The 26,917-nt window shown below is 37.1% G+C and overlaps 1 protein-coding gene across 2 annotated transcripts in view; it reads left to right on the top strand.

The window, feature by feature from the left end:
• Positions 1-26,635, top strand: part of DOK7 (docking protein 7) — a 64,900-nt gene extending 38,265 nt beyond the window's left edge. For both annotated transcript variants that reach the window (XM_082760023.1, XM_082760024.1), the window contains exons 8-12: positions 11,803-11,845; positions 17,561-17,626; positions 18,763-18,834; positions 23,137-23,289; positions 24,799-26,635. In XM_082760023.1, coding sequence (XP_082616149.1) covers positions 11,803-11,845; positions 17,561-17,626; positions 18,763-18,834; positions 23,137-23,289; positions 24,799-24,935 — 471 coding nt within the window. In that variant the 3' untranslated portion in view covers positions 24,936-26,635. The remainder of the gene's footprint in view (positions 1-11,802; positions 11,846-17,560; positions 17,627-18,762; positions 18,835-23,136; positions 23,290-24,798) is intronic.
• Positions 26,636-26,917: the final 282 nt, after the last annotated feature.

Below are 26,917 nucleotides of genomic sequence, written 5' to 3'. Positions count from 1 at the left end.
CTGCTATAGAAAGCTTTGGAAAGCTACAGAAATAATTATACCTAATAATTTATAGCAGTGCTTTCCGATGTAGGAAAAGCCTGTGAGCAGCCCCCATGCATAGTTAAGTATCTGTATCCTTTGAAGCTGTGCAGTTTAATTATAGTTTCATTACCTTTGACAAACCATAATTTCAGTGATGGCTGGGCTTGTCTTAATATTACTATTTTGAGCTTTCTCTCCCTTGTTTGTCCTTTTAGTTCCATCCATTTCTTTCTAGTGTTGATCACTGATTATCTTGTTAATCATTTTTCTGGCAGAAGTTGACTAACCTTAGCTACAAATGTGGGATTGCAATTGAAAAAGAAGGAAAATGAATGCAAAGATGGTATGCAAGGCTTTAATCTTTATTCTTCATAGGTTCATAATTAAGCCCACTCTAGTTCTCTCTTTGTGCGGAGCAGGATGCACAGGTTATAGCAAGGATTCTTTTCTTCATGTCTTTATGTGAAATGGGCTGGGAGGAAGGAATCAAATAGCTAGTCTAATGCAACTTGGCATGGTTCCTTTGCCTACAGAACAGGCCCAAGTGTATTTTTAGTGCAAGTACAAACTAAGCTCTCACTGCCGAACACTTTGAGGGAAGTGGAAGAAGCAGCAAAGCTTTCTTAGGGCAGTCCCTAGGTAAACATTTCAAAACAATAATTACAGCTTAAAATAAACTTTCTCCATCTCTAAAAATCAGTAGACATAGGTTTAATTTGTCATAAATGTTTGAGCTTTTACTTTGCTAGCTGTTGCAATATTTCCATATTTCAGCCCTTCTTTGTTTATTGTTTTTCACTGTAGCTGTGGTGGTATAGTTGAATCCATGAGTTCCATTTATTTTCAAAAATTTCCATTTTCTTCAAGGACAGATGACTGGTTTTACAGTCTTGTTGCAAGCAAAAAACTGTGTAAAAGGAAAACCTTCTGCATTTTTGTATAATATGTGGAATTAATTTTCTGCTAATCAGGAACTTCTTAATAAGCGTAGTTTTGGTGCGTTGGAATGCCTCTCAGTACAATTGCATAAGAACTATATGTATACATATTTGAAATATGTAAAATGTCTTACACATTTTTGGTTGAAGTCATCCCCATTCCTCATCAGAGAAGGAATGGTTCTGGGTCAAGAAAACGAATTATTAGAGCTTTTGTATTATACATCTCTTCCTGTGTAAATTTGCCATAAGGCACCCTTTCCTAATTGAGAAGGCAAGAATATCTGAATCCCTTTGTGTGTGCAGGGGTGTGTATGCTAATGACTGTCCTTTGCATTTACATGTATGTTCAGTTGCTTCAAGCTTCCTGCTAGGCAGTGCTTTCGTATTGACTTTTAAAATCCTGAAATGGGCTAGCATTCCTGCTGCAGCAGAGCTCATTTTTTTTTTTTTTTTTTTTTTTCTGGGATGTGCTATTGTAAGAAAATGTAGAAAAACACTTTCTGTTTGTCAAGCTGTCCACATTTCTCAGGTGTTTCTATGCTACTGATATCCACAATGGTGGAACTGTTAATCTTGTGAACTTCATAATACGAAAGAGATAGATCGTGTGAGGTGCTGCATACTGTCTGTGTACACCCTGCCTCTTCTGTGTCTTTTACATACGGAGCATGAAGAATGGGGTTAGGAAACCAAACTGCTTATTATCTGAGCAGTAAAATCTGCTTTTACTTGGACTTACTTGGGCCCCATCTGAGGCTTATTTTCAGTGGTACAGTAGTTTTGTCTGAGTGGATTTCATTTTGTACAGAATGAGTGGAATTTAACACATCTGTTGTACAAGGAAGCTCAGACCAGCAAATGTGGGGAAATTGAGTGTATTTTAAATATAAAATGTTCTTGCAGTAGTGTAATGCTACCCCCTGTTGGAAATTAGAATATACGGAATTTAAACTGGAATATAGGGAAGTGAAGCCTGTGTGACTTTGTGTGTATGACTTTCTTTCTATTATTCTTGATAGGACTTTAGAAGTGCCAGTGTCTATTAAATAATAATAATAATAATAATAATAATATATATATAATATATACAATTTTGGAGGGGGCTTAAATAAAAAAGATTCCCTCCTCCTCAGTCATCAGAACTGAATCCTTTTTGAAATAATCTTTTCATGTTAACATAGGTGCTTTTCTTTTTTTCTTTTCAAGATAGGTGTGATATCAATATGCAACCTCATATAGTCAATATTGATTTCTATTGTTGATAAACATCCATCTATTCATAAAAGCCTTACCACTTTTAAAAGAGAAACACATTCTGTCTTTCTGCATGGCTGAAGTTATTGTATACACTATAATTCATCTGCGTTATTCATAACACACTCATGTTCACCTGTGACAGTGTGAATGGTTAAAGCAACGCTGTGGGTGCACTGCTGAACCTTTAACAGTCAGAACAAATGCATATTTGAACTCTCTTCCTTAAACATCACAGCTGGAGTTTCTGTATGTAGCTTAGGAGGGTGGCTTAACTAACAAGAGGCTGGCTGAGCAAGGCTCTGAAAGGGGAAAAGGGAATGTAATGTTATTATGAAAACATCCCTAAAAAGTTGACATAACTATCATGAGTTAGAAAAACTGCTGAGTGTCTTATGCTTAAGTTAAAAATTGTTAATTTTTATAAAATTCCAGAACAGGTCTTCTGCTACTCTGAATCACCACAGCTCAGCTGAGGGGTCAGGGGGAAGGCAACGTACCTGATTTTTACTGCCTGGAAGAATTCTCCATATTTATTTTGGCTTTAGGAATATATTATATGCTGAATTTAAGACTATATCAGGAGTATCTGTCCTGAATCTTAGATCTGAATGCCTCTTGAGAGGAATCTCATAGCTGGAGAAAAAAAGTTACCATTTCAGAGCTTGAATGTACTTGATGGTTTATTTTATTGGCAATTGTGTAAAGAGTCTTTCTTGTCCTGAATGGCAGAATGATTTTATGCAATGCTGAAAGATGAGGCAGTAAAGACTGATATTAATGAATTTTATTATCTGTCTAGATTATCTGTCTATCTAGGTGTATTTGTTCAGGGTTCTGTGCTCTGAAATGAGGCGATAAGTACTATGCTCTGGTTGTTGTGTTTGATGAATATACCTTATGACATTTACATATGGTGTTTTTATTTCTTATGAAGACTTGTTTTTAGCTCCTGCTTTCTAACTCCTGCATCAATTCTAGGCATGTTTATCACATACAGAAAATGAAAATTATTTCAGAAGCCATTTGCTGTCTCTTGATTAGCCATTTCTTCTTGTTGGTTGAATTTTACAGCTTAGCCATAGCTCTGGCTATGAAAGCCCTCCTCTGAGGTGAAAGGTGTCCTGATCATACTCCAATGTCTTAGTGGTGTGAGGTCTGTCATGAAGCTTAGATGAGATCCTGTGTTCAGGGACACTCATAGTGTCTGGCTTCTGAATGGAATGGCTTATATTGATTCACCCTGAGGATTTGCTACTGCAGTATCTCTCTCTGCAGCTTGCCACTGTGCTCATCACTGTAACACCTCTCTAAGACAAAGAAGTGCTTCTACCTGCATAGAAATCAGTGCTTCTGATTTTTCCCTGTGGTTAAGGATAGATGGATCAAATTTCCAGGGGAATTAAATCATCTGGAACCAAAATAGCCATTTTTTAAAAGTACTATAAGAAAAATAAACCTTATGAAAGTAGTTCAAAAATGTAAGACTAAAAATATCCCAAATCTCTGTTTGAGGGAGGTGGTGGAATGTCTTTATTTACATCACTAAGGCTATTGTGGTTTGGGGCATTTCTCTGTAACCACAAGCATGAAAAACTATCTAGCTGATACTGGTGCTAGGACTGTTGCTGTTGCTTTAGTGTTGTGTGCCTTCAGATTCTGCTCAGGGTGAGCTTTATTGGTTTGTGTCAGCTATTTATGCCCTTGACTTTTTTTGGTCTAGCCCAAAAGTATGCAAGATTGACTTGTGTTAGCGTCTGGAAACAGACACAAACTTCATTGATGTGTTTATGCCAGCTATTTTATATGTACTGGTTGGGATTGCATAGCTGTCTCCTTTAGCATTCTGCCTAAACACTTTTGCATGTAATGTGTGATGTTAAAAGGAAGTTATTTAGGTTGAAAAGCTAAACCCCTTACTGTTAAGGAATTGACAGATTTACAGTTGCTCCTGCTGTCTTGATTTTACCCACATGTGTCTCTCTTAGGCAGTGAATGGGGCAGATGTCCCATGGAAAAGAGGATATGTGGCTACATAATTAATTGCATTACAGTCCAGTTTGGCACAGGACTAGTGTGACTCTCTGGTATATTCTGATTCAAGGTCCATTTTTGAATACCAAAACAAGAATAAACCACGTTACTTGTTGCTGTGTCAGCTTCCTCGTGCCAGTACCATATTGGTAGCAGGGCACAAAATTTGACCCTTCAGCATTGCAACCCAGACTCCTACCATCTGAATTTTGGGGCTATGGCCACCAGCTGGAAATGGCTTTCATCTCTGGGTGGAAGCTGGGTAGCAGGGTCCAGGTACTGGCTTTTGTGGCAGCCATGGCAGAGGGCTCAGCCCAGGCTTTCTTACTCTCTTCGAAGAACAGAGGGTAATAAAGGAAAGGATTGTTTATGTTGTTCTGCTGGACTGTTGCGTGCTGGTGACAGTGCCTTTGTGGGCCTCATGGCGGCCTGCAGCTCCCTCATGAGGGGAGCAGAGGGGCAGGCACTGAGCTGTGCTCCCTGGGGACAGCGACAGGACCCAAGGGAACAGCATGGAGCTGGGACAGGGGAGGGTCAGGCTGGGGGTTAGGGAAAGGTTCTGCACCCAGAGGGTGGTCGGGCCCTGGGACAGGTTCCACAGGGCAGCAGTTATGGCCCCAAGGTGCTGGAGTTCAAGAAGCATTTAGACAATGCTCGCAGACATGTGGTTTGAGTTTTGGATGGCCCTGTGTGGAGCCAGGAGTTGGACTTGATGACCCCTGTGGGTCCCTTCCAGCTTGGGATATTCTACGATCTTGTAGAGTGTCATTTTCAGAGCTGCAGTATGATGCCAGTGGTCGTATTGTGGCAAATGGCTCACATTTGCAGGTGGCTGGGACGCTCACAGCAAGAAGCAGGAGGCCCCTCTCAACAAAGGCCTGTGACCGGCATGGTAGTTCATTGTCACCACTGAAGTGTTCCTCTGTAAAAATACAAGAACAGTACACAGATCTGGACTAGAACTAAACAATACTTTTAATTCTTTCTCATCTCTTTTGGTTTAAATAATACCTCTAACCTGTGGGTTAGTGGGGTTGTGACTATTCTGCAGGTTTCAGGAGACACATTTTAATGTGACACAGGGCACTGCTTGCCAGTGCCACTAAACTCATCAGCCTCACGCTTCAGAAAATAGCTGATGTTTAGGTTTGGCTGAGCAAACTGAGATGTTTCTGAACTGACTTCAGCAATCCTTCTGTAAGCCAGCAGTTGGCTTGCAACAGATGAAGCTGAGTAATCAGAAGGTTGCAGCTGAAATTGGAGCCCTGCACCTGAAGCATGCCATGGTCTGGAGTTTCTGTTTCATTTGGAGTTACGAAAGACTGTAGAGTTTAATAATTTTGTATTGTTCAGAACCTGATCAACTGCTGGGCATTGTGAAACAGCCCAGCAAAGCACATGACCTTTAAAGGTTGCTCCACGTGTCCATATTTATTGACCTTTCCTGGGAACTCTTTTTTTTCCCGTGGCAGCCTAGGCATTTCAGCTTTAAACTTTTCTTTTGGTTTGCTCCAAGAATAAGTCATAGCCTTTAATCCTCATGATAAAAGTACATTAGCTGTGAGTTTCATTAGGAACGGATTTATTTTTGCTGAAGTATCTGAGCTTTGCAGAACTTTGGGCATGTTTGAGGCATTTTCTTTTCCATTTTCTAAAAGCAGTTTACAATTTTATATTTTTGTGATGCTAATTTCAAAATCCTCACTCAGGATTTCCCACTGAATCCTTTGCTTCCTTTTTGAAGTTGCTTATAGCTCAAGATGCTATAGTCATAAACATAACTGCAATCTGCTGCCTCCCTCTACATACAAACTATGTGAAGCAATCACAGGGATACTGATGAAGGGCTATCAGCTGTATACAGCAGGCATGAGAATGTTTGTTTATTGTTAGAGAAGTCCACTTCGTTTTTCTCTTTTCGGTGACCAACCTATGGATTCTGAGTCATGATTTTGATGGTCTTCTTTTGAAAAACTGGATGCTTTGCATGGCCTTGATAAAGCACAGTGGCTTCAAAAATATGGGGGGGAGGAGGGAAGAAGAGAAAAAAAATTAGATCATAACCTTCTTGAAAAGTAAGCAGATGGACAGTGTTGCATTCCATCTTCTCCAATTATGATCATATTTTTGATGTGTGCAGGATAAAAATCTGACTGCGGATAATTGCTCCTATCACTGTTTCCTCTTTCCAAAAAAGAAGATGGGGTCTTCTCATTTATGTTGAGCCTTTCTTCCAGTCTGAGGATCCAGGCTGTGGCAAAGCTTCATAGATATGCACAAACAAATGCAAATGACACTTAAACCCTTGTACATCTAGCTCTTACTAGGTTCAGAATAACGGAGCTATAAAAAACTTAGATGAGCTGAAAGCGAAGCTTTAGTTCCAAAGATACACAAAGGGAATGACATAAGCTGTGGCTGATGAGGTGTGTCTGAAATGTTGACAGTAATCAGGCAAATGGCATTTCATTTCTCTTGCCAGTGATGATGGAGACCAGCTCAGCATTGCAAACTACAGAAGCTGATGTACTCTTTCTTGGAAGCGTGGCTTCCTCCTTTTTTATCAGCCGTGTTTAAAAATATGAAACAAAAATGTTTTGTCTCTTTGAGAATGTATATGTTTTATACCCTTGGAGCCAGTAGGAGGAGGAATTAGCTGTAAGAGTGATTTGTGTATGTAAAGAAATGTAGACATGTTGCTCTTTAAATGGGACAGTATTTGTTCTGCTTTTTTTTTTTTTTTTTTTTTTTTTTTAAATGAGGACTGATTTAGTAAAACATGTATTTCATGGAAATTGAAGTGAATCAAACAATAAAATCAAATGAAACAAAAAAAAGGGGGAGAGATATATCAAATATACATGAGACAAAATAACTAATTTTTGATTGTAAAAATAATTGTGATGGTTATTTGCACACACACACACACACACACAAATAAATGCCAATGCTTAGATTCTGTTCAGCTGTTTAGGGCAACAGAGCTAATCTGTGAATAATGATCCAGTGTATCAAACTAGTGGTTCTCCTAACATCTATCATTGAACCCTACCCAAGTTATTTGGAAGCAGAACATCAAAAATGAATGTCATCTGACAGCAGCCAGATCACTACCAGAGTTAAAATAGCCCTGGACATGTAGTTCATGATGTGTGATATACAAGTGGTACATATCCGTTTACTGTGGGTGTTGTAGTGGTGAGGTTGTTTGAACTAACAACCATGCATCACATATTTCAGCACTCAGCTCGTGGGTCACAGATAAAAGAATCCACATTAGAATGATGTTTAACTTAAATTATTTTATAAGTAGCAGTAGATTTCCAGGATTTAGGCACTCTCATCATTAGTTATTGTCTGAATATCACATCAGGCATAACAAAAGCATGTAATATGAGTGAGGTCACTTACTCATTTTCTTCTTTGGCTTAATGGTAGTTTGAGTTCTGTATTATACTCTGCATATGAAAGCCGTGCACTTACATTATGCCATAGTAATTTAAATTTTTGTTTCCTGCAGACCAAAGCATGTTTTGTCTTTGTTATGTAGAATAAAAAAAAAATTAAGTCTCTAATCTCATTCTGTCTACTGGGTTGCCTCAGCAGCAGCCACTGTAAGTCAGTGGAGGCTCTTTCTTCTTAAGGATTGTTGCAGGAGGCCTTGCAGTTGCAGAAATAATAGAATAAGTGCAGTGAAATGAAAATGAAAACAACAACTTTATAGTCTAGAAAAATCACTTGATGACAAAAGATTGGTTTAATTTTTTTGTTATTATCTTTGACTTTTTTTTTTTAAATCTAATCACATCTGATTCTTCTGTTTATTTGTTGTCTTCCATCTCTTCACTATAATTCCAACAATATTTTATCAGTGTCCCATATCTGATGAAATTTCACCCATCTAACTTCTTCTAGCCCTTTTGCATCTTTTTATCAGGTGTGATCTAATCTTCTAATAATGAGTTTGAAGGTATATTTGTTTGATATTATTTGTCTAGTCTTTCATCAGTTTTCTTATCTTACCCACCTAACCCATACATTTTTATGAAAAACTATTTAGAATTTATTTTGTAAGAGTGACTAGGAATTCCAGTCATGAAATAAGACTCCACTGTTGAACAAACTGTGCATATGTTAACAGAGTGACATCTCTATAATTTTGGCTATTTCCACACGATATATGATGCACAGAATAAATAAAAAGTGATGGTTTGAATGCTGCACTAACATTCAGAGGTCTGAACTCCCTGTTGATTTTATTATTTTGTTTGGAGTTGTGCTGCTTAATGTGAGTTAAAAATCAAAGTTTCTGCAGCTGAAACATTCAGTGTTGCTAGCTTTTTAATCCCTCTGTTCCTTGCAGAAGTGCTATACTTATGCAATGATGAGAAGATAGAAAAAGAGCAAAAATTAATTTGCAAGTAAATCAAGTAGTTACAATTTGGATTTACAGGGGAAACAGAGCTACTTAGCATGTAGGAGCCAATGCTATTTTGCAAATAATAACTTTGCTATAAATTGAGAAAAAAACCTATTCTAGTGAAAATTTTCAGTTTATTTGTTTCTTTGCATCACTGTTGCTTGTAAGGTCTGTACTGTTGAAAGAGTTCTCTCTGGGAGACTCAAAGAATAAACAAGTGCCTTCTTTCTTTAAAGAGTTCTCCATCTTCTTTCAGGTTTTCTGCTTTCTATCCTAAGTTTCTATCCATGTTTTTACCATAGTTTATGATATTCTGATGTGCAATGCATTTATGGGAAAAGAGTTAAAAATATTTTTCAGACTTGCTATCTAGTTTCATGCATCAAGCACAAGCCCTGAATGACAGCAAGGCTGTACAGATAATGAGTCTAGGGGCAAAAGGGAAGATAAAGGCTTTTTTCCCCTCCCCAAACAATTTGTGATTGACTTTGTGAAATGATAAACATATGGTTCTCCCCTACCCCACAAGTTACAAAAATACTCCTTTGTTTGTAAAAGCAAAAAAACTGCAAGAAAGTTGTGAGACCCCTTCTCATTAGCAAGATTTGAATTTCATGTGATTCAGCACTGCAGTCTGATGCTTTCTATTTCATTAACTAAACTAGCAGGTGTTACCGTAAAGACACCATAATCTGTTTTACATCCACAGACACAAAAAAGTCAGGATTTTTTTTTTATTTTATTTTTGCATTCTATATTAACATACCCATAATAAATTATTGGAGACAGGAGAAATGTATTTTTGAAGTCTGATATAAAAAAAGAGACAAAAAATGTAGAAATTCTATTGCAACAGAAACGTATTATGTTACCTAAATATACATGATATTGCTCACATTGGATTCCAAAGTCTTCTGTATGTTACCTGAGCAGATAAGTATGCATACCCCCCAGCTGAAATCAGCATCTTCTGTGATGGCACACAGTAACTATAGGAACAAACAACATTCCATATGGTTAAATTAATGTTTTATTTTTATTTTTTCCGAAATACTGCAGGATGATATTTTTCTTGTTTCAGAAATGAAATCTGGTCTATGTTTCTGATCCCTCCACCCCCTTTCCACTCTAAACAGTTGCTCACATTCAGTGTCTCTTATGTTAAAACATACTGCTAGCACAAAAACTCCATAAACACTGAGGCTGGAGATTCCATGTCTGCAATAGGATCAGGCTGGTCTCCTGTCTGATGTGTGCTATGCTACTATTCTAGGCTGTTTTGTGTTGCAGATATCAAAATGGCATTCAAAAAAAATTCCTTACACCCCCAAAGGTCCAATGAAGCTCTTTTAATGTGTATTTTATTGTGTGAAGCAGAATCACTGTAATCTTTTCTAATCTTTTCCCACTTCAATGCAAGTTCCATCAAAGCCAAAGTCTTTCCACTTGCATTAAGTGAAGTTGGATAGATTTGCTAACTCTGACAGTTTTTCTTGTATGTCACATTTATAGTTTCTGAAAAATGGAAGGCAGCTCAGAAAAAAAGATTTTTTTGAAGTAGTAAACAAAAGGAAGCCTTAAAGTGATTAATATACCATCAAGAAAATAATCTCTGATTCTTGAATCAGAAGCTACATCACCACTTGAAAGCATCCTGACACATAATTTCGCAGAAAATATTGCTTCTGGGAATTTCTGTGCTTAGATTTTTATTTTATTATTATTTTGTTTTTCAGGTAGAATGAATCCTGTGAAATTCTTTTTCTTCCATCTCACTGTTCAGTGGTGTCACCTTGTTCTGAATTCAGCAATGCGTTATGTAATAAGATTTACATCTTAATATGTTTGCCTTAAGAAGACTTTGTGCAGGAATTAGTATGGCTTGAACTTTCTAGTACATAAATAAACTATTTCGTTTTCTATTGAGAAATTTTGGGGAAGTTAAAACAGTAAACAGTGCTTGTACAGAGGTGAAGATAAGTAGTATATATAAAATCCTGATAGCTTCTCAAAAGCTATCAGTTCATAGGAAAGTGTAGGAAACATATCAGAGGTCACAAGAAAGTCTGTGTGTTTAGATTAAGAAAACCAATGCCAGGTGTTAACATAAAATGGAATTTTACTGCTTTGGAATTGAGCAGTGTTATTGCTCAGGTCCAGGAAGCATAGAGTGTTTTTCCACTTCAAAGTCCAAAAGATGCATTTATTAATCAAAAAGAATAGATCGTGATGATGAATTATTGCTCTTGTGAATATCCCAGAAGTAAAAGAGATCTCCTTGGCAGAGTGGTGGTCTGCAGCACAGAACATGCTGGCTTCATAGCCTACCTTGATGTTTTAGTGTAGGAGCAGCCTTGATGTTGTCTGGAGATCAAAGTGCCAGAGCATCCTCCAGATCATCTTTGAATGACGTAGCATAGTTGGGAAAAATGTGTCCTGCATATTTTGGAACGTGCTTACTGTTGGGTGTGGATGGGCACTGGTACTCAGGCTGCCTGCTTTGATGTGCCTCAGCTGCCACTGTACTGATACCAGTAACGTAAAGTAACTGAGATGGCTCAAAGCTTTTCTAGAGACATACCTTGATGTCTTGAAGAATTTGAAGGCAGTCTGAAGTCAGTCTGATCTCCAAAATAAAATGTGCTGGTTTTGTGCAGCTGGGACAAGCACACACAACTTTGGTCTGCTCACAGCACCTACCATTTTAAGCAAATATAGACATGACCTTAATTAATCTGTTAATTATTTTATCTGTTACTCCAACTCAGTGCTAGCTGTGTCTGAATACCAAATTTTGTTGCTTTTTGTAGGTTGGTTCATGACTGATTCAATTGTGCTAAGCCTCATTGTGCTTGTTCCAGCTGTTGCAAAGCAACCAAAGCAAAAAGTTAGCAAAGTTAGTTTGCTTTTACTAAGGTACATGAGGGTTTCACAACTTATGCCTGTTCTAAACACCTCCAGGTATGAACACTTTTGCCTGCTTGTGTTCCAGATTTGAATAGCACGTATTAAGCCTTTGTGATGGTGAAGTGTTTTTTCTGCCATTCTTCCTATACTTTGTATACTTTTTTTAATTTTTAAAATTTAATTTTTAAAGATTTTCATTCTAAAATTTTCTGTTTTCTTTAGGGATCAGCAATATTACAGTCTGGAGTCTTACCAGCTATACCAGGTAGGAACCACTTAGTTACTTGTTTTGTTAAAAAATAATGCCCAAATGGTCCCAAATGGTGATCAGCAAAACAGCAGACTTATGGAAATAGAACTAAAGACTGTATTGAGAAGCATCCTGCTTGCGGTAGGTTTTGCTGCTGCTATTCCTGAGACTGACATTTATGAAGTACATGTAATCTGTAGTATCTTCTGTTGCAAAGATTAATGTATTTGACTGTTTCCTTCATTTTATAATGTAAAGAGGTTCAAACTTGTCAGTTTCTATAGAAAGTTATTTATTGCTTTTCCTGCTTACATTCTTGAAGTCAGGATGAAGTTCTTTTATGCTATATTAACATCAAAGGCAAGCTTGATTTATATGTTTTGTGTATATAACCAGTTTTCTAAATAACACAAGACCACAGGAATGGATCCTTACCAGAGGCAATATAGTGTGGCTTCTCTTATGCCCATGAAACTGTTGACTGACACAGTCAGTAAATTATATCATCATTTTGCTTCACACATAACATTTTGTAAGGCTTTAAGTATGCTTGTTTTTGTGTACTGTCTCCATTTCATTCTTTGAGAGATCTGTGTAGGGAAGTTGTTTAGTTTCTTAAATATCTTTGTATTCATTAACTATCTACTTGATAATTCAATAGATCCACTAAATTTATCATGTACCCTTCTTCAAAAAGAACACTACCTTGTGCTCGGGTTTCTTTATTAATTTAAAAAATCTTAAAAAAAAAAAAAAAAAAAAAAAAAAAAGTAGCTAACTGATGCTTGTGTGAACAAATCCAGTAAGATTCCTAGGATCAGGAGATGTCTTTGGAGAAGGTCATAAGTAATTCTATTCCTTTGTTTGCCTTAGCAGGAGAAAATCCAGAAGCATGTAGCAGATCTTATTCCTAGTTATTCCACTTGAGTCAGTGGAATTACTCCTGATTTATAGAGGTCTAAGTAGAAGCACAAATTGGATCATTACATCTAATTTTATTTTTCTATCTAATACTCAGGTTTCTAGTCCTTTAATCAACCCAAGGAAACCACAGCAATTCTTATGATGTAAATTCTTATGATGTAAATGTAGGGGCACTTGCATCTACAGCTAGGTGTGGTGGGTACAATATTATTTCTACACTGAGGTCAGTGGCAAATTAAGTGTGCATGCAAACAAGATCTGCTGAGAACTTGATCTCAGGGTATTCATGCAGGTGAAGGAGTTAGATGTTTTGAAAAAAACTTATCAAAAGCAAACTGGAAATGCAGATAGAAGGCAGCTTTTAAGATCAACAAAAAGGGAAGATGCAATGCTGAAAAAATGGGTTGTTTTTCATATCTGGTACACTAGGAAAAGAAACGACTATTTGTTGCAATGCATATAAAATGCTTTAGGTGGATACAGCAGCTGAAGTTTTTAACTGTCTTTGTGGGGTCTTCAGCTCTCAAATAGTCTCATGTGATTCTGTTACTATGTATACCTGTAGAACTTTATTCTTCAATTTACATTTTTCATGTAATTTTTTTCATATTCTTCAGTTTACATTTTTTTTTTTTTAATACAAATGCCAGCACACCTCTTTTAGTGCTACTGGTGTCCACTTGAACCATTCAACAATTTTTGCTCTTGAGTGCCTCAGTTTTGTACCAACAAATGGAGTTACAGTTTAAATGTGTATCAGTATATTGCTTGTGAGTGTGGGGGATGATATTCTCCTGCTACTCTCAGTTATGTATGCTGGGCAATAAAATAAGCTACTTCAGAGAAATGTGTCTAGTTCTAATGGCAAGCTGGAAAATGTTCATAAATATGAACCATATGTATTTTGAATTAAGGGATCATGAATGAAGTGCACATTCAGTGTTGAGAGCTGGAATCAAAGGACAGCACTTTTTGTCACAGGATGGTCAGCTAAAGAGCTCATTGCTTTCTTGTTTGTCCTTCTGGTGCTATAAATCACTGTGACGCGTTTTACAGGGAGTAGGAAAAACAAGGCTCGAGTGCTTGTCTAGTTCAAATCTCTGTCCCAAGGCTAGGATGTGCTTCTAGGTATGTGTCTGCTCGGTGTTTGTTTAGTGTGTTCTGCAGTGAGAATTCTTAATCCGTCTAATTTGTCTGAAGTCCTTTACCGTTCTTACATTTAGAATGCATTTCTGAATAGTTGAGGTGTTTCTTGCTGTAACTGAGGTCTGTCAGTTAAATCTTGTGCTCTTTTGTGGAAGCTCTGGTCTCCTTGTTCTTCTGTGCTGCAGGCTCTGGTATTACAAAAATCAGTAGCTGAGTGGGAAAATACGTCAAAAAATGTTCTCTTTTGGAAGCTGTATACTTGAATATTGTAAAGTTTTGTTACTCCTAAATTTCTTTTATTTTTTATTTTTTGGCTGCACAGTTCCATTTTTTTTCCATATTGTAAATGAGCAAATTCATCAGCATTGCGACAGACGCTCTTGCTATCTGTCAGCCTCTTTGTTGTAATACCTACACAATGCTTGACTGAAGATGTTCTGAGAGGCTGAATTAAGGAATAAACATAAAACAATGCTGTGGATTGGAATTCAGCTGAAAAGTCAGGGTGTTGATTATGAACACAGCATCTCTATTACGTTATTCTTAGGTAGATAGGGAGTCAAGGGAGATTAGAAAAAAGAATAAAATTAAGTATATAATGGTTGATGGATGCTGAAAATGAACTTGTCTGTCTGACAGCTTAGCTTTTATGATGGAAAACCAGGCTTTCTCTCAGGCATTTTTAATATTTTTATTGCAAACATGTTCAGCTTGATGCTTCTATTCCAGGCTTAGGAGTTTCAAGGAATTAATTGAGAGTGGTGAGAAAGAAGAATTTGTCTCATACTGAGTTGGTTATTGTTGCTTAGTTTGGAAATAATTCATAATTCACATAATTGTATATGTTATCTGTTCTTCAGCTGTAGAAAAATAATATCCACAATGATACATTTATTGAGCCAGTAAAGGACTGTATGCTGAACAGTGTCCACTATACATCACGGGGCTAAGCATTACAAGAGCCATAAGAGCTATTTTCATGGCTGTTTCTTGTGGTATGTGTGCTGTAGGTTGTGCTTATTTTTTGAAGAGTGGACATAAAGAAATGAACCTACAGTTGGAAAAACTTTTCAAATAGTGGTTGTCTTCACTGAACTACACTGGAGTTTTGAGTCTAATCATAGGTAGGAATGCAAAATATTCTGGAAGGAGGCAACTTATTTTCATTTTTTTACATTTTGAATATCATTGTCTCCTTATACGTTGAAGGAAGTAGAATACAAATAGCTTTCTTGATGAACTATTCAGTTATAACAAAGACATGAACGAGTCAGCCACACAGAATTGGACGGCATAGGAAACTGCAGAAATTTATTCTTAACAATCCCTTGTAAGATGAAAACAACAATGGAAGGGATTGTCTGTCTCCTACTGGATGCTTCATATGTTCAGAAGCTATCTTGCTAGCTTTTCTGTTCCTTCAAGTGTTATCCTAGGATTCACAAATGAGAAACAAGACAGTATATGTGGTAGCTGTAAAGGAGAAGGAAGAAAATAGGTCAAACTCTGTTGACGCCTGTTTATACAGTGCAGTTCAAAGCTTCACAAGAATTCCATGAGAGATTTGACTATGTAAGTATTTGTTAGTTGCCAGATTTGAAAATGAGGAAAATGCAACAGGTCAAACCTTGAAACATTAACACAGCTCTTTTAAAGCATCTTCAAATCGGAAAATTTCAACTTGACGATAAATGGACTGGAACACTTTATGGTTGTAAATTTCCTTTCCTGTTGTGTGCGCTCTTCATAAATCCTAAAAATGTTGCTTAAAAATCCATATTTCCTGTAGAATGATTTCTATTGAATTGCATAAAGTTTTTGAGGGGAAAAAAATACCAGTTTTGTGATGAAGCTGCAATTAGCATAAAGCTGTAGTCTTCTTCTCAAAGTGAGATGAGACTTTCAGCTGCATGAGGTATATTCAGATATACTTAATAATGCAGAGACAGAATGTTCTGAGGTGAGAAAAAGGAAAATCAGTCACAGTGAAAATACAAGTAAATCAGCTAGTCCAGGATGTCATACTTCTCTGTCCTATTTTTGTATTTATTTATATCAACAGCCTTGTTAAAAACAAAAGTTCAAACAATATTTTTAGTGCTTAAGCTCTCTTCAGGATACATAAAGATTCTACAATCTGAACTCATTGGTTAAAATACAAAATCAGTTTTTTTCAGGATGGCATGCTTGAAAATTCTTGTAACCTTGTGTTACCCTAAACATGCCTTTGAGTACAAAGCAAAAAATGCAAAACCAAAGGTTTTGGTTCAGTCTTGTGCTTTTGAATATGTTCACTACTTTTTAACCTACCATCCTCGATAAGTGAAATTATGTATACTTTATTTAGATTTATTTTATAAAAGTGTGGAAATAATTTCATAAGCATGAAAATGATTACAATTAGAAAATAAAATCCATTAATATATACTTTATGCAGGGGAAAAAATAAAGAATTGCCATTTTCTTTAGGTTCCTAGGTCATGTAGGTTTCTTAAGCACTTGAGATTGTATTTATCTTGAAGAATTTCTTCATGTTGCTTATGAATTATGTTAATTTTTGGATGCTATTTTAAAAACAATTTGCAGAGAGGTGTCTATCCTGCTCCGAGACTATTCATCAGTTTTGAAGACAGTATTAATTTTATACCTGATCCCAAACACCCAGCAGCACGTGGCATAGCTGCCCTGTCACCAGTGGCAGGGTTACTCATAAGCACAGCCTCCTACCTCATTTCTGTTAAGTACCACTTACTTGCACAAGAAGTTCCCTTGAAATTATTCATGTCAGGAAGTAAATGCCACTCACCTTGATTAAGGCGCTCATTGTAAGAACAGCAGAGAGAAGAAATTCATGGCTGGATAACAAGAATTCTAACTGAACAGGTAGGTATAGTCCTGATTAGTTTGCTGGTTGTGTAAAGAAGGGATATGGGGATACAGACAAACATGCACCACTTTGTATGTTTCCGAGCTGCTGGCTTATCGTCCTTCAAGCTTCCTTATCTAGAATTGTGTTTGGGACATTCATGATGATCTGAAAACGGCAGAAGAAAGAAGACTGAGCCATCAGACATGCCCTTGGTAAAGCTTTTCTGGCTGCAGCACTCTAAAGCTAGATCCTTCACCTAGCCTTCAGCTTGCCCCCGTTCATGTATTCTTATATCACTGAACAGTGGACTACTGAACTGAGATACAGTTATTCCCGTTAATTTTGTTAGGTTTTGGATCCAGTCTGGTGAGATTTTAATGACAGCTTTAACTTTGTGGCTACCAAAGCTGTGTTATGGATTGCAAAGGCAACTCCTCAGTTTTTTACTGCCATTTTACTTCTCGATTGAAGATGAACTTCTCTGTGAATAAGGTCACCATGAATAGGGAGGCCAGATATCTCAAAGTTTTATAGAAGGCATCCTCTCTTTCTAAAAATCAACAACCCAACCAAAACAAGAACAACAAAGTTAGATTATAATGCCACAATCATCTCAGGATAAAGAATTTTGCAAAAAAACATACTGCTTGAAGGAAGAACAGAGACTTGTATTTTTCACTAGAATTTTTCTTGATGTTTCAGAAACACTTACTAAGAATGATGATGCACAGCAGGTATCTAATAATAGCAACAGGTATTTAGGTTTAATGTGAATATCTCTCTGAAAACAGGTGCTTCTTCTGTCATGGCATCTTCTGGGTCTCTGAAACTACATAAAGGGCACAGTCTCCAAGCTGGTAGGTACAACTGGTTATGAGGTGTGTGTGTGCATGTAAGTTTAAATTAATTTCAACTTAAAATATTTTAAACTTCAGAAATGGTAAAAAGTAATGTATGATTTGATTCCCTATTGTAACACTTACATATCTTTGGGTTTTTTGCTTTGCAGGTTTTTGTTAGAAAGGCATTGACAGATGGGATAAGTTTAGAAGAGGCAGTGACAGATGAGATAAGTGTCAGAGCATAGGCAGTAATTTTATTCACAGCAGTAAAATGTTGCCAGCACTTTAGCAAAGGGCACGCACCAAAAAAAAAAAAAATAATAAATCAAAAAACAAAACAAAACAAACCCCAAAAAACATAAGCCCAAAACAATACAACAACAAAAAACCCACCTCAGGCCATGAGACATTTTGTACCCTAGCAAAGAGATGCTGGAAAAGAAAAAACAAACACATTTAAAGATACTTATGGTAATGGAGGAAAAAAACAACATTAGCGGGTAAAATTGTGAGCATTTGTCATTCAGATTTAATACCAGTACGTTCATACTATGGGCATAGCTTTTCAGCTTGCCTTACTTGAACTGGGGTGGAGTCTGAGATCACGATGGAACATGGGCATCTTTTTTCAGCTTAGAGCTCTGGAAGCACCAGTGATGTTGTGCAACCTGGCTTCTTGCAAAGATGACGATTTGCACTTGGAATGAGAAGTTATCTTTGGAAGGGCTAGTTTAGGCACTTTCTACAGAGCTTTGTCAGAAATCAAGAAGTTATCCATCATACTGGAGGTGGAATTTTAACAAGAGTCTTCCAGATGCTCCCAAGATCACCCACGCTCTTCTCCCTGATTCATGCATTCAAGACAGCTCCGCTCCCACATCAATGTATAGCAAAACATGCTGTTGACTTTAGTGGCCTTCAGTGTGAATACTTTTAAAAATGCCCTATTGTTTATTTATTTGTTGTTGCACTCTGTAGAAAATTCTGATATCATCATCACAGAAAAGCCAACACTAGCCACTGTTATCCTTTCTTGGATTTTTTTCAGTATGACTATTTAGATTAGAAGGTTACAAGTCCAAACCTAAAATTGCGTTTTCATTAAGCAGATTCCCACCTTTGAAGCCATTGATGGTTTTCCTGTATTCTAGGTCCTAAAAGTGGTTATGAGATGCTGACACTTCATTCAGAACCTGGAACTCCTACTAGCCCTGAGGAACCTGGTGAGTAAAGATCTTTGCAACTAGTTACATCAGAGGACTACACTAACATCTCCTGTTTCTTTCTCCTTATTTGCTTTTATATTGTGATCTCTTCTAAATGTTGATTTTTTCTGAGGTGATGGCCTTTGAACATGTCAGTTTTACATGTATGTTCATACACTCACACACGTGCACACAGTTAACTTCGGGTGTTGGTGTTCTTTCTGCGAACAACACTTGTTGAAAGAAAGGCTGAAACACCAGTTTCAAATATCATTCTCTTCTTCTCTCCACAGTCATACCTACGTTTGCCTTTCCTTTCTTTTTCTTTTCACTCTTATCAATGCTACTCCATTTCCTGTTTTTACGCTTCTCCTGTTACTGATTTAAATATTTCTTTTGGTTCTCCTTTTTCTCCCTTTCTCAGAAAAATTATCAGATATGACATTCAGCTTCCCAAAGCCTTTCACCTATTTACCCCTATAGTTTGCTAGTTTTCCTGCTAGCTAGCTTTGAGGGCACTTGACTTAAACTCCTGCTACATCACTTTAATAGTGTATAGAAAGACTTCAAAAATTATCTTTTCCTTAACAGCTATTGCGCTGTATCAGTCCTTATGATTGTCATTTGCTTATGACTTTAACTATTTTGGGGTGCATGTTTTCAGTGCTATGGATCTGCCAAATTCATATGAAATACTCAAGACAGAATCATTTAGCTATTTCTGATAATAATGTTTGGTGCAGACTTAAAGATTTCTCCTTTGTTGTTGTTCTTGTTTTTTAGTTCGCTTTTGTTTTCCTATTGTTTTTAACATTTGCTCACTTGCTTTGGAACAACAACTTGTCTGATGGTCAGAAATTGGTTGGTTACTTCTTGGATGCCCCTGTTTTTATTCATTTATTTATTTTTAAAAAATGAAAATCTATCAGAAAATTGGTCGGTTTACAAGTCTTTAAAATTTTTGGAATGTACAGTATATTCCTTTGATTTAAATAGCTTAAGTCTAGAGAGATTACATTATTGTGGATCCTACTGTAACCTCTGACAACTCTTACTGTTACCCAACATTGTATGAGCTCTCTCTGCTGTTCATAATGCAGTTCAAGAAGAAGAAAAAGTCCCCTTTTATTAACAGCTGATGCTGTTTGGATATAGGAAGTCATCCTCTTCTGTGCTCTAAAAAGACCACCTACTACCTTTCCATTTATATCCTGACAAAGTCCGGATTGGATTAAAAGAGACATAGTGATTTGGACAAATAAAGTTTTGATATGAGTATTATGCGCGGACAAAGAAAGGAACTTCAGGGAGAGGAAGAACCTGAAAGTGATACCATTTTTCCTCTGCACTCCTCTGCCTCAACTTAACCTCAGACTCTAAGGTGACCTCTCTCTAGTTCTTAGCACTCAGAAGCTGTCACTCCTGCAATCTAGTGAACACACAGGAGTGATTTATGATGCCTTATTTGGTATGGGATTTTACATTTCCATTTGAGATGGACCTTATAAATGAAAGTCAACATAATTTGATCAAGTTTATTCCTTTCATAACAGCTGATGAACCACACACATGCATCTTATTACCCCTTCAATTTAGTACTCCTTTTGTAAGTGATGACAGACAGAGCTTGTGGTACTGAGTCTTCTGCTTGCTTATGACAACTGTTTTTCCACCAGCTTACTCAGATATATGTAAATATATAGTTGTGGAATTATTATGCTCTGGTTCTGGAGAAAGCTAGCATTAATCATTGACCAAAATGTTTTAAAAAGCAAAAACAATCCCCCTTCATTTCTCCCTTCCCCCAAGCTGTTGCCAAAGATAAACATGGAAGAAAGAAAATCAGAAATGCATTGCTTTAAAATGCAATAGCAATCAATCAGTAGTGATCATTGTATTTATAAAAATATATTTAACAAACTTTTTTTTTTTTTTTTTTTTATTAATAAAATGTAATGGATGATGGCATTTAGGCAGTAACAACAGTCAAAACCCATCTTCTCTGGAAACTCACTTGACAGAGGCATTTTAATGTTAAGTACTTACTGACCTCTGCAGGCCATGGAGCACTCCTCCTGGCACTACCTGAAGTAGGAGGCAGTGGCAGTAACTCACTTAGTTGTTAGTTAAATTATGACTTCTTGGGACACTGAGGACTACACATCTGCATCTTTATCGTGTGATTGTACTGTGTAAATATCATTGATGTTTTCAGGGCTTTTGCTCAGCTACTTGCAAATTCTAGGCCCCAGACTTCCTTAATTGAATACCTAACATGATGCTACTGGTCACAACCAAAACCCAGCAAGCACAGAGTTCCTCTTGATACAGGCAAGCTGCTCAGAGTCTTCATGCAAGATCTGGAGAACCTGAAAGAGGATTCTAGGCTGACAGAAACCTGAAGTTCGACAAAGGGAAGTGCAGTGTCCTGCACCTGGAGATGAACAAACCCAGGCACCAATACCTGCTTAAGAAAAGGACCTAGGGGTCCTGGTGGACACCACATCAAACATGATCCAACAGTGTGCCCTTGCCATGAAAGTGGCTAATTGTATTCTGGTCTGCATTAGGCAAAGCATGACCAGCTGGTTGAGGGAGGTGGTCCTTCCTCTACTCAGCACTGAGGGGGGATCTTATCAATATATAAATACCTAAAGGGATGGTGCAAAGAGAATGGAACCTTGTTATTTTCAGTGGTGTTCTGTGATGGGACAAGAGTCAATGGGCACAAAATAAAGCAAAGGAGGTTCCCTCTGAACATCAGGAAACACTTTTTTACTGTGAAGATGACAGAGCACTGGCACAGGTTACCCAGAGAGGTTGTGGAGCCTCCTCCTTTGAGATATTCAAAAGCTGTCTGGACATGGTCCAGGGCAAGCAGGTTTTGGTGGCCCTGCTTGAGCAGGGGGATTGGACAGAACGACCTCCAGAGGTCCCTTCCAACCTTAACCATTCTGTGATTCTCAAAACAGGCTTTCCATTTTGGCCTATAAGGTGACCTGAGTTGGGTACAACTCACAAAACAAATGATGGGAGAGAGTGTGCATAGGTGGATCCTGGTGATCCTGGTGATGAGCATGTAAACTTGCAGTTTGTCATCTCTCTGTGCTGACCTGAACTATGAATTCTAAGTTACCCATGCCTTGTGAGAATGTAGCAGCCATGGTACTGTAAGCTTGAGCACCGCCCTAGAAAATGTTTAATGGTAAGAACTCCAACAGGCCTGGGCAGACAGGTGATAACTGGCTTTCTGAATAGTACCATAAGGGTGGGACTCAAAGCCTTGTCTAGGTACAGACAGAATACAGCTTTGTATTTGGGTGTCCTATAGCCCAAGTAATTCTGGGAAGTCTTTCTGTTGGTATTTCATCAAGACTGAAAAGCTTGATGTAGGTGCCTGATGTCAGGTGGGGTTTGAAGGCTGAAATGCTTGGCAGGCCAGTGAATGGAACATTAACCTTTTATCTTCTCTCTTAGTTTCACTTCTGACAAGATTAGAATAATTGGAAATAGTACTAGAGGGGGTCTTGAGAAGTCATCCAATAGACAATATAGTCCCCTTTAAGTCACAATTGTTCTATAGAGAACTATTTCCTGGTAGGCATTAACATCTCTCTTTTTTAGACAATTCTAGATGCAGACATTCTTCAGCTTCTGTGGGATTATCTTTAGTGTTCTTGTGATCTTAACTATTAAAGATATATTTCCAACTGTCTAATTTTCTTTTTTTTTTTTTTCTTTTTCTTTTTTTTTTTTTTTTCTACAGTTGAAATCTTTTATTACTTGGTCTTTCCCCACTTGGCATCAGTCCTCCTAGGAAAGCTGTCTGCACAAGATTGCCTTTCCCTTGTTTTAAGCAGTTCTTCAGTCTCTGTTTTTGTGACATGCTTTCTGAACTTCTACTGGTTTTGGGTGCTCTCTTGCACGTGCTATAATAGTCCATATCTTCCTAGAACAGGCTGCTTCATGTAAGGCTTTATTAATCTGAGATATAGCTGATAGCCTTGCGAAGTAATGTTGCATACCTTGCATCTGTTAGAAAGATTCTGTGCAGTGTTTGTTTTCTGACACAACCCAATGAGATCACAGGCAGTGGTCTGTGGTCTTCTGCGTAGTTCCTGATTTGATCGGTCTCTGACAATATTTTCTGTAGAAGCTTTGGTCTTCTCATGTCCCATTTAGGATTGACAAATATACCATTTGGTGAGCTGAGTTGTTACTGCTAAATGTTTTCTTTCAGAATATTTGACAGAACAGTGTGTTTTATGAAATTGATCACTGGTCATCACAGTGTCTATAATAACATATTATTTATTTTAGAAGGGGCAGTAGGTTATTCAGCTGATGTACCTGCATCAGATCGACCCCACAGTGAGACAGCCACCTATGTTAATATTCCTGTCAGTCCGACTTCCAAAAAACAACTTCATTACATGGAACTGGAACTTCAAGAACCTACCACAAGCATAAGAGGTAAGGAAGTCTACAGTACTATTTAAACAGCAAAGGATGCAGTAATGCAGAATGTACATGGTATGGGGAATCTTAATTTCTCATCTACCCATTTAGCCTCTGGCTAACTGTGGAGTTGTACCCAGGTACGTTTGTGAAGCACTTCTTGTAGCTGCTGACTCTTTTGAGAAAGATTTTGAACTAACAAGGTTCTATAAGATGTTGCATCCCTCTGACAGGTGCATTGTATATGCAATCCTAAAGTGAACATTTCTATGTCTGTGGAGTTTGACAGACAGTAATTTGCTTCATGTTCTCAAGAGTTTTATTGCATGTATTAGGACTGCATTTGTTTAATTTTCCTTGCTTGGCTTCAGAGACAGGGTTGTGGGTGTAGGTGTACAAGGCTTGCTTCTAAAGGTACTGAAGAAGACACTGCCTGTAGAGCCATGCAGCAAATGCTTAAGAACAGAAATATGGTGTTCTGTCTGCTTTCCATGTGAAAAGGCTGCAGAGAGGAAGCTAGCAGAAGCATTTGATTCCCCTTCACCCCCTGATTCTTTGGTCTGCATATGGGTATTTACTTCTAATGCTTCATTTGGAGAATTAGCACATAAATGTGCATTATAACTAACATGTACGGTCATTTAGAGGTGTAAGGAGGAATGCCTTACAGACAGCTAATCCTAATCAGGATTTGGCATTCAATTCCTTAGTATTGATAGATTTTCCATGCTTAATTTTCAGCTACTGACATTTTAATTTTAATACCTTTAATATCAGCATGTTTACAATTTTGAAATGCTAGCACTTTTTTTTTTTTAATAAATATAGATCTCTGTATAACACCCTGTTGAGATATGAGAGTGATGTTTTATTTTAAAGACAGTAAACTAAGGCATTAAGAACGAAGAGATTTATTTCCATAAACTGACATGAACTTTCTTAAATGTCAAACGCTAACCCATGCTCAACTTGTATAACTTTGAAGGTGCTGATAATAACTATTTTAATGTTTCATATTAAAGTTTTTCCAGCTTCTGGAGTTGTATGTCTGCACCCTTACAGAACTGTTCTTCTCTTGAACAGGCTGAGCAGCTTTTATCTATCTCATTGCCAATTATCACAGAATCACAGAATCACAGAATTTCTAGGTTGGAAGAGACCTCAAGATCATCGAGTCCAACCTCTGACCTAACGCTAGCAGTCCCCACTATTATTGGACTAAATTGTCATTTTATTCAATTTTGTCATCTACTGGGAGGAGCAGGGGTGAAGATTAAAACTTGGAGCAGAAATACAAGCATTTCAGATTCTCATTTGATGAAAAGCAAATACCTGAAATATCTAGATAACAAAGCTTCTTTAGTTGTGTTTATCATCTTACTCCATTATAGAGACTGCTGCAATGCCAGACCAAGATCCACATAGAAAATCCAAGGAAGAAGTCTCTCAATAGCTTAACACTCAGTCAGTCTTATTCTGGACTGTGTGGTATAGTCTATTATACCATTTTGTTTGGTGTTTCAGGGAGTGGATCATCCCGATATGCACAGATTGACATCACAGCCACCGAGACAGCCCACAAAGTGGGAACACAGCATGCGCAGTGCAGGGAGGAACGCTTGCAGGAGCTGGAGCAAAAGAAGAAAGGGGCTCAGCAGTGACCTGTCTAGCAAAGAACATTTTGCTCACCATAAGCTGGTACTAATTTAACTTCCAAAAGATTCACATTTATTGTTAAAAATACAAAAGCTGCCACTGAATATTGCATTTATACCAGATTCATTCCAATATATTGATTCCTAATTGGAAAGCTGGTAGCTTGAGGGGTGTGTGCGTGTTCTTTCTTCCTTTCGTTCTTTCTTCCTTTCGTTCTCTCCTCCTTTTGTTCTTTCCTCCCTTTGTTCTCTCCTCCTTTCGTTCTCTCCTCCTTTCATTCTTTTTAAAATTTGGTTGTAAATTCCAGAGTTTTTTTCCATATACAATAGATGTAAGTTATCTTTTTGTGTAAGTCTAAAGTCATGTAAGAACCTGGAACAAATCCCAGCATTTATGAAATTGTGGCATTTTCTTTAAAAAAAAAGAACTTGAATGTGTGCAGGTAAGGGAATGTGAATGTGTGTGTGGTATGTGTACACATAAGTTTGCATGCGTGCATTTGTATGTATGTAAGCACACATTACAGATAAAATATATGTATATATCTGAGTGTATAAATTATGTAAAACCTTTATTAATATATTAATGAAACTTTACAAAAGCAAGAAAACTCAGTGCCTGATTTTTGCAGGCACAGTTTTGTTTAATTTATATGCTCTTTTATGGACATGCTTAAAAAGATTTATGGGTAATTCAGTTTTATACCTCACCAAGAGTTCTGTAGCTTTGGCTAAAATTGCTCAGCTTTAAAAGATGTGGTGTCAGGAGTGCGTACAGACAAGGGTGCACACAGACAAGAACACATACACACATATATAACATAATTTAATTATACTTATAAACCTTAGTAATTTGAAGGGATGTTTAGGGTGCTTCTGTTCTTAAAAGCTCCGTTTTAGACAACATGAACTTTGCTTTCATCACTGCTGAGTACCTGTAATTCTTGTCAAATTTTACTGCATCTGAACATACACATGACTTATAAAATGAGGTTTCACGCTTCTCATACAGAAAAGCTTAAAAACAAGTTACTCAAAAGAAACAGTCACTTTTGAATGTGAGTTCTTTATTTATATCTCCAAAACTATGCCTAATGTACCAGCATCAAAATTGAATCATCCACCTTGACGCTAAAACTTTTGTTAAATAATTCTTTACTGTCCCTAAATAGCAAAAAAACAGTTCTGGGTAAGAGCATGTCTTCAGATATGCTACAGAATCAACAGAAAAAAAGTTCTCTTGTAATATAGGTTTATCCACAAGTCTTTGCCAACTTGCTTTTGTACAATGAGATTGTATGATACAAAACTTGACTTAATTTCTTGTGTTGCATTGTCTATGTAATTATTGTTTTCTGTGTATTTGTCCCAAAACAAAATGTTATTTAAATAAAACGTGAATGTAAATATGGCAGTTATCCTACACTAAAAAATTAGTGTAGTTACAAAGAAAACAAAGTTTTGACCTGTAATAATGTACCACCTTTGGCTTCCAGTGGTTATCAAGAATGATATCTTGGGTATTGCAATCTTTTGACTGTGCCTTCATAAGACACAATATCACAGCCCAATTCTGTTTTTTAGATATGCATAATTCATAATATTGCTGAATGTAAATTTTGTGCAAGAGAGGGTTCACTATGTGACCTGGTAAGAGAGGCAGTTGCTTGTTTTTGAGACAGATTTTGGCCTTTAAATTTATTTGATTGTAGTCTCAATAGTAATGTAAAATATCAGAAATCTCTCAAATAAAAAAAATACTCGTTTGAGAGTTGATTAATGCCATTGTCATCTGTTCTGTGCTGAGATGTACTTTCCTTTTTATCAGCCTAACTTATTTCTGAAGGGAAAAAGGAATATTTCTTATGAGACTCCCAGTTTAAGTGGTGGTATTATTAATATTATTATTATTATTATTTATTATTATTTGACAAACGGGCAGTGGTGATCTACATTATAAACACACATTTAGTACAACTAGGGTAGCC

The sequence above is a fragment of the Aythya marila genome, assembly GCF_965140915.1.
Source record: "Aythya marila genome assembly, chromosome: 4".
NCBI lineage: Eukaryota > Metazoa > Chordata > Aves > Anseriformes > Anatidae > Aythya > Aythya marila.
Note: the sequence above shows the minus strand (reverse complement) of the source record. Positions and strands in the feature narration are given on the sequence as shown.